Here is a 9,215-nt window from a genome sequence, read left to right as displayed (position 1 = left end):
GCTCCAGCATGGCCATAGTCAAAATGACTGAAACAAGAAAAATAGTAAAAGAATGTATATATATATATATATATATATACAACAGGCTTCTTTCAGTTTCCGTCTACCAAATCTACTCATAAGGCTTTGGTCGGCCCGAGGCTATAGTAGAAGACACTTGCCCAAGGTGCCTCGCAGTGGGACTAAACTCCTAAACCCCGAACCATGTGGCTGGAAAGCAAACTTCTTACCGCACAGCTACGGCTGCACCTATCATAAAACCAATGGCTTGTGTTATGTTACATCATGCATAAAAAACAACGTTTTCATCAGGTAAATACAGGTAAGAATTAGCAATTAGAACTTCTCACAAAACAAAACATAATACCAGATAACTCGACTGATCTGATTTCAACCTCTCGAAATCAGGCGGATTGAGTCATCTGGCATTATGTTCTACTTTGCGAGAAGTTCTAACTGTTAATTCTTACCTGTATTCACCTGATGGAAGCGGTTGTTGTTTTTTTTCTTTGTTTTTTGTTTTGCTTTTTTTTTTCATGATGTATCACTTTTGTTCATCAATAAAAAACACCATCGCTTGACAACCGATGCTGGTGTGTTTACGTCCCCGTAACTTAGCGGTTCGGCAAAATAGACCGATATAATAAGTACTAGGCTTAAAAAGCATAAGTCCTAGGGTCGATTTGTTCGACTAAAGGCCGTGCTCCAGCATGACCGCAGTTAAATGACTGAAACCAATAAAAGAAAAGAAAGGATAGATAGATAGATAGATAGATAGATAGATAGATAGATGTATTGAAAGATACATCTCAATGCTTCTAAAGCAATCTTTGTTGACTTTCAACGTAAGCTGAATTTAACGTACGATAGCGTGTTATAAAGCTAGATTTATATATCCTAAATTTGCAGAAGAATTTGTCGTTTAAAGCACTTGACATGCAATCACAGGGATGTGAGTTCGAGTTTCATGGCTGGCCGCTGACAGATTTTTCTGCAAAATATGGATAGTTTATCCTGTTCATTCTATATTATTAGCCTCACCTTGCATTTGAGAATAAAATTATGTCCTTATATATATGTATATATATATGGTGAGGAATAAGAATAGCAAACTTACCTTTATTGTTGCAACGACTGGAAAACTCCTTGTGACAATTTCTGTGTAAAACGACATTGTAAGACTTATACTTGGTAACTCTTTTGTTATCTTACGATTTGGACAATAAATACCATCTGGAGTCTGTTAATAGATATCGATAAAAGATGTAGCATCACCCTAATTTTTATATCATTCAACAAACAAAATAAAAACATTCTTTGTTTATTGTTGTTTCCCTTAGAAGTCAGTAATATAAGTATCAATCTGAATTGGTTGTAAGTTTGCATGATCTACTGAAGTCCCTGAAAATCATATCTTGATGTGGTTGTATTCCAGTAACTAACACCGGTAAAAAATAAGATATGACCTTCACTACATGACATCTTAACAACCTTTTAATCGCTTCCGTTGAGAGAACAATGCATTGAAATAAGTATCTTTATAGAAATACACTACTATGTAATAAAAAATTTTTACTTCGCAGTCACGTGGATCTTTTTTCCATCCGATTGCGCGGCATCAAAGAGTAGATATTTCCCAAAACAGTTTTCAGTTGATCAAAGATTTGTGATTGGTATTTGGTACATGGAAATTGTGTGAGAACCTTTTCAGTGCCACCGACCCCGTTGTTATGTGGTAAACTAAATCTGTCGCTTTCTTTCCCTCTACCACCAAGCCATGGACGTTTTTAATGGAGTCCTTTCTGGTGTAAGCTTTCAGAACAAACTTCTTGTCCAAGATTAATTTCCTTCCTCCCGGATGCCTTGAAATGGATCATGAAGCTGCCCTCTCTTGTCGGATTGAGCCATGTGTGTGTGTGTCTGTCTGTGTGTGTGTCTGTGTCTGTGTGTACGCTACCTCGTGTGTGTATACTTAGAGACAGCTAAGTCGAGAGTCAAATGCTGTAGACTAAGAACACTCGCAGTACTGATGATAGGATACGAACTGCCGATCCAATGGCTATTAGTGCGCTACCTCGTGGCAAAGCCATTCATTCATTCTATAGATAAAATAATATATTTTATATGAATGAAGGATGCTCTAAAAGCAAATAATAGCGAAGCGTCGTTACTCTTTTTGTTGTCTTCTCAACCCGTTTATTATATTTCACACCTGGGTAACATTATTATCATTTGTTCTGTCTTACTGACCGGTCATTCACAAGTTTACAGTATTTCTGTAGTGGAAATGACAAGGAAGATTCTGTCACTAGGTACAGAACAAGACAAAAGAGAAATTTCTTTTTATATATTTTTCGTTTCATTTTGTATTTTTCGCAGCTTAAACTTTTCGTCGTATTGTATGAACACTTGTATATTTCTCTGTTTGGTTCGTCTTTCGTTCTAAACATTCCCTTTTCCTCTCGCATATATCTCACTACTATCGTTTTCAGTCTTAAGACCCATGACCGGCTAAAAGTACTGGCAACTCGGGTAGTCGCCCGGGGCGTCATGTGCTAGGGAGCGAGAAGGAGGGCGTGACAAAGACAAGGAAATTTCTACGACCGTCAGCTTGTTCACGACGAACTTCAGCTTGCCCGGGGCGCCAGCAACCCTAGGGCCGGCCCTGCTAAGAACTTGCATATTCTCTGTTCGTTTTGATCTGTATTTTCCATTTTTTTTTTGTGCTCCCTCGCCTACATATTAGCAACTCTAATAAGTTGTGTGTACCGTTGGAAGGAACCATGTAGTCTTAGATACCAGAACTGACCAGTCTGTACGAGTCTGCCGGTGCCGACTTTTCATTTTTCCTATCAATCACCTGGTCATCTGCAGTATGTTTTGCAACACGCACAGATATACATACATTTACCCATCGATATTTATCTATTTATTTCAGAGTAATATGAAGATATTACTATTTCCTGGTTTTATGCCTATTTATAACCAGTGTTAACTCAGGAATATTGCTCTTCGAAACCGTACGAAGCGTACGGTAAACACGTAGGTGTTTACTGCAAAGATATTTTGCCAAGTACCCTAGTAATATGTGGGGGGGGGGGCACAATGCCAGCAATTTCGTGGGAGTGGATAAGTCGATTACAGAGACTCTAGACAGTACTCAACTAGTATTTATTTCATCGACTCCGAAAGGATGAAAGGCAAAGTTCACCTCGACAGAATTTGAACTCAAAACGTAAAGACGGATGAAATGCTGCTAAGCTCTTTCCCCAGTATGTTAACGATTCTTCCAGCTCACCACATTTACATTAAGATAGGTATAGTGCAATACATGCTAAATAATAATTTTTGTCTAACTTATTAATAAATTTGAGAGTTGTCCCCTAGGATTTATGAATGAAGGCTATAAAGTTTCCAGATTGTTGTTACTGTTATTGTTGTTATACTTACAAACAGGAGGCGCAATGGCCCAGTGGTTAGGGCAGCGGACTTACGGTCATAGGATCGCGGTTTCGATTCCTAGACCGGGCATTGTGAGTGTTTATTGAGCGAAAACGCCTAAAGCTCCACGAGGCTCCGACAGGGGATGGTGGCGAACCCTGTTGTACTCTTTCACCACAACTTTCTCTCACTCTTACTTTCTGTTGTGCCTGTAATTCAAAGGGTCACACTGTGTCACGCTGGTACACGTGTCTGTGGAGTACTCAGCCACTTGCACGTTAATTTCACGAGCAGGGTGTTCCGTTGATCGGATCAACTGGAACCCTCGACGTCGTAAGCGACGAAGCGCCAACAACAACAACTAGCAAACAAAGCAAGTCTCTCTGACTTCTTTTTTTATCGGAGTTGCTTTAATTAGAATAATTTCTGAAGTGAGCCTGCTGTCTTCTTCCAGTCTACATTGAAACTAAAACACCATTAACTAATGTGTCCTTGTCTAAAATCGTAGGGAGTGATTTAAAAGAGATTTGGCTACCGTTTTAACTAAGATGACCACATACAGACTTATTGACTCGTGTTGTTATTGTTATGTAGCGCCAAAATCAACTCAGATCACATATTTTTCATTATTTTAGTCAGGATGAAAGCCAATACTTATGGCCTTTTTCAGTGTTTCCGAACTGGTTGGAAGGAAGGAGAAATATATTTCCAAACCAGGACCTAGCCTGAATGCATTAAACAGAGTAGATTTCGCTAAATGCACCCAAGGTGCCAGGAAGTGGTGTTAAACTAAGTGACAGCTTTAGTCTAAAGGCTTTGTAACCAGCATACAAAGAACCGGAACAAATACTGCAAATCATTAGATCCGGCGTTCTTACTGTTACGCTAATCCGCCACCTTGGTTTAGATTTAAAGTGAAGTTGTTTGGCACTTCTTATGGTGAAAGGATAAATGACCGAAAGGAAGAGGGAGTGACGTCGCGGAGGGACCGGAAGGCGTACGAGATGACGTCACGTCGGTGAGCAAGAGGTTGAAGACGGTCTCTTTCTTACTGGGGGTTTGCAGCGAGGAAGGCCGTGTGTTGCTAACAGTCGTGGCGTAGTACTGCTAGCTAGCGAGAAATCGGCAGAGTCGACACGTGATTACAAATCAATGAATTAGCTTGTTCCTGACTACAACTCGAGGTAAGAGCAACTTTATTTCGTGCCTTTAAACCATAAGCCATTTCGGCACTTCGTTACCAGCTGCGAATATACGTCTGAGAATTATGTGTATATTTTCTTTTTTTCTGTTGTTCTTCCTCGTTTTTGCGCTCATATCATTCTGACCACCGGCGCGCGATGGTCACAAACATCAGAATTAGTAGTGATGTGTTGAGACCGTTTACTGGGGAAGGCAATGTTGTGCCTATGTAAAAAAGGTGAGACTCGTGGCGAAGCTGCAGGGTATAGAAGATGCGGCTAACATCAGAAGATGCGCTGTACTTAGAAAGCCATGCGTAGAATCTGTGCTTGGAGATGGACGAAGTGGACCAGGAGAAGGCGGAAAATATTGAAGAGCAGCTGAAGAGCGTATGTGGGAGGAGGTTTTAAAGCCTGCAGTAAACTCAGGAGAGTAAGATAGATGGGTGGGCAGATAGACGACTACGTGAGCGAGATTAGAAGGTTGGTGGGCCTAGCAGAGTTTACTGGAGCAACGATGGAGCGAATAGTGAAGCCGGCTTTTGTGACCAGATTCCCCAAATATATCTCGTTACGTCTGCAGCAGATACCGGACATCGAAACGATGTCGGTAGGAGAAATGATAGACAAAACGCTAGTGTTGATGCAAAGCAACACACACGACGTAGCGGCAACAGTGGCGGCGGATACGAGCAGAACTAAGAGGCAGGCGGTGAACAACGACAGCAAGAGTCGGGTGAGGCAAACAGCCAAGGGACTATGCTTTAGATGTCGAGGTCCGCATATGGTCAGGGAATGTGCGGAACTAAAACCAATGGTGGTTTGTTACCGATGCAGCCAGCCTGGGCATATAGCTAATAAACTGCAAACAGGGAAACGAAGAGAGGGAAACTACTGCGCGCTACTTTCCCCCACGACCAACTGAAGGCGCACCATCGATCGTTGCCTGTAGTAAGGCTTATGGTGGGGGTGAGGGAAGCACGAGCCCTCGTGTATATGGATTGTGCGACGACTTTGGTAACCGCGAGAATGGTCGAGAGCTGGAGAGGAAACATCAGGCTTAGTGCGGTGAATGGCAGGTGGGGTCGACTATGGGGGCGTCAACGAAGTAGTACTGGAGATACAGGGGTCCGTGCTGAGGCTGCAGGCGATTGGAGTTGATGAGGTGGTGGATGGCGTCGACGTAGCACTTGAAATGGATGTGATCACACGATTGGATGGTGTGACGGTTGTCGGTGCAGAAATAGACTTTGGTGACTTGTGTGCTGCGTGCCATGAGCGTGGAGCGGAAGATGACTGTAGCAGTGACAGATTATCGGCTGAGAGAGGGGTTTCCATAGGCACAATTAAAGACGAGGACTTCCGTGCTGAGTTCGACAACAAAAGATGGTCAGTGAAATACTATCTGAAAGGAAAAACCCCCGTACTGAGAAACTGTGTGAGCTGCTATGAGAACACCCTGAAAGAGAAGTTAGGCTCGGATTCGAGAGACAGATGGATAGAGAAGGACATTCTGATGCCATGGAGTGAGGAGGCAATGAGCGGTGTGCTGCCGTTGATGGCTGTGATTCAGCCGACAAAGAATAAGGTTCGACCGGTGCTGCACTTCAAGGAGTTGAACGAACACGTGTCCTGTTATATGAGCGGTGCGACAGCGGACGTGTATGGAGAAAACCTTCGTGAGTGGAGGCGAATGAAGGGGACGACTACGATCGTCGATCTTAAGTCAGCCTATCTACAGCTCCACGTATCAGAGAAGTTGTGTAAGTACCAACTAGTACAGGAAAAGAATATACTGCTTAACCCGACTGGGTTTCGGCTGAGTTAGGCGCCGAAGATCATGACGAAGGTCCTCCAGGTGATTTGGGGAAAAGAGACCAAAGTAGAGCAGGCTGCCAGCTCATATATTGATATTTTGGTAGATGAGAATATGGCATCAGCAAAGGAAATCGTGAAGCATCTTGGGAGGTTTGGACTAACGACAAAACCACCAGAAGCTATTGGAGGTACGGTGCTGAGGCTCAGGCTCGAAAGAGATAAAGCGGGTAGGCTTGTGTTTCACAGAGGAAATGAGATCACAGACCTAAATCAGTATTTGAATAGGCGGGGGCTGTTCTCGATGTATGGGAAGCTGGTGGGTCACTACCCTGTCGCAGGATGGCTCTGAACGACATGTAGCTATATCAAAAGGCGAGGAGGAGTAAACTGTGGTGATAAGTGAGAGAGAAGACGATGGTGATGATGTGAGAGGTCTTGGAGAGAGTGCGAGCGGAATATACAGTGAAGGGCAGCTGGTACGTGCCTGATACCAAGAAAAGGGATCGTGTGGAGCGACGCGAATAACATAGCGTTCAAAGTCATTCTGGAAATAGGTGTTGAGGTAGAAGACACGGCGTGGCTTAGGAAGAAGGATAATAACAACTACATCAATGTAGCTGAACTGGGCATTGTATTAAAGGGTGTGAATCTAGCGCTGGGGTGAGGACTGCGAACTGTCCGGCCTTATTCTGCTATGGTGTGAGGGTAGATGGATACCGTGATCACCAACCAGAAGAGGATTCGCACGAAATGGGCCGCGGGAGATGGCGATTAAGCGTCGCCTGGGAATCCTGAGGGACTTAGCTGCTGAGTTCGGCCTGGGATTCCATTTGGTTTTCGTGCCCACGGAAAAGAATAAGGCGGACGTTCTAACCAGATTTTTTTTAAATATTGGTTGGAAACAGCAGAGAAGGTTCCGAGTGGAGTAGCTGTGGTTTGTCGGCTAGAGGGCACAGAACTGAGGAGGTTGCATAACATGCCCCGCATGGTGGGGTCGACAGGATGATGTTTTGGGCCAGGACGGTCAATCCTGATGTCACCAGGGAGAATGTTCAGAGGATAGTGGAGAAGAGCAACAGGTGCTAATCCATTGACCCTGCCCCAAGTGTACACAAAACAGAACGGGAAAGATTCGGGTTGAGGAAGCCTGCAAAAGGCTAGCCATTGATGTGACGCACTATCAAGGAAAGATGTACCTTTCAGTGCTCGACAGTGAACCGGTGAGAATGGCTATATAGAGAGAGATCCGGGCAGAGACTACTGCCAAAGTCGCAGAAGTGCTGAATACCGTGCTCTTGGAAAGGGGGCCTGTCGACGAGCGATTTATGGACAACAGCAGTTTTTCGCTCAGAGCAGTTGAGGGAGATGCTTGAAAGGTGAAGCACAAGACGCTTCTTCAAAGCTGCATATAGGCCAGGTGGAAACGGGGTTGCAGAACGGCACCACCGTACGATTAAAGCCATGGCTGAAAGGGGACGAATCTCTACTATACAGAGTTTCCTGGTACATGTCGCCCAAGGTAGGGCAAACCAAAAAGTCGGTCCCGCAAAGAGCCATATTCTGGTACAACTAGAGACACACGAGTGTGGTTCCGTAGCAGCAGAGGTGGAAGGGATTACATCTTTACATGTCGGAGACGAAGTGTGGGTGAATCTCCTGAACGCTCGGTGAACAACGCAATGAGAAAAAGGAACGGTAACCGCGATGAGTACTCCTAATAGTGTATCAGTGTGCGGAATGTGACATCACGTCCTGAACATTCGAAGGGTGATTAGCTCTTCCACTGACGAAGGGAAGGAAGATGTGGGGCCTGTGACCCTACAGTGACCTCAAAGGGAACGTCGCCCCACCCCAGCCCCAAGTGGATGGACTATTACGAAATAGAACAGGAAGGCAGTGCTCTTTAGATCCAGGAGAGTGTAGTGGAAGAAATGTGACCGAAAGGGAGAAGGAGTGATGTCACGAACGGACCTAAAGGGGCACGAGATGACGTCACGTCGGCGAGTGAGAGGGTGAAGACGGCCTTTTTTTTACGGTCACTTATCATTTCTCAAAATACTTTTCACATCCACCACCCTAACTCAGTTGTGCACTCATAAGATTAACTACAATTGAAGTAGAGATACTGATACGATTTGTTGTAGCATTCAGTTTTGATCGTCAAATTTCTAGCTTTGAATCTGATTCAATTCATTTCATCTTCTCAGCCTTGCCCTATATGTACAAGCACTGGTGATGAGCCAAGACAAGGAGCCTATACACAGTTGCTTGATCAAAATTGACACCTTATAGTCTGCAAAACAGTAAGATAATGTAGACACAGTGAAATATAAAAATGGCATCAGCTGGAATGTCTTTGTCGATCAGTGCTTCTAAAGGGTTAAGCATCATCATTATCAACAGCAACATAAAAACATACTCGCGTTGATTCAGTTGACTATAATCAAGACCTTCCATGTTGCCAAGTGATACAAATAAGATTTATTATAAACGAGTGATCAAAATAAAAAATATATATATAAATTACTTACTTCAAAGATGGTGGGGTCATCTGGAAGACCAGAGCGGAAGTGGAAGAAATCATAAATATGATGGAAAGGAGTAAACTTTGCGATTCCATCTACATCACACCGGACTGGTATATGGTAATTAGACGATTGAGCTGTCGACCAGTAGTTGTCAACTACGACCAAAGAAGAGGAAGAACAAGTAAGAAGAAGAAGAAGAAGAAGAAGAAGAAGAAGAAGAAGAAGAAGAAGAAGAAGAAGAAGAAGA

At 43.6% G+C, this 9,215-nt stretch overlaps 1 protein-coding gene across 1 annotated transcript in view; it reads right to left on the bottom strand.

The window, feature by feature from the left end:
- LOC106884209 (uncharacterized) overlaps positions 1–9,215 on the bottom strand; it is a 72,884-nt gene that overhangs the window by 28,637 nt on the left and 35,032 nt on the right. The window contains exons 5-6 of the mRNA XM_014935458.2: positions 8,972–9,123; positions 1,118–1,240 (exon numbers count right to left, since the gene is read on the bottom strand). Of these exons, the coding sequence (XP_014790944.1) occupies positions 1,118–1,240; positions 8,972–9,123 (275 nt within the window). The remainder of the gene's footprint in view (positions 1–1,117; positions 1,241–8,971; positions 9,124–9,215) is intronic.

The sequence above is a fragment of the Octopus bimaculoides genome, chromosome 9, assembly GCF_001194135.2.
Source record: "Octopus bimaculoides isolate UCB-OBI-ISO-001 chromosome 9, ASM119413v2, whole genome shotgun sequence".
Taxonomy (NCBI): Eukaryota; Metazoa; Mollusca; class Cephalopoda; order Octopoda; family Octopodidae; genus Octopus; species Octopus bimaculoides.
The sequence above is the reverse complement of the archived record's forward strand: the minus strand, read 5'-3'. Positions and strand labels throughout refer to the sequence as shown.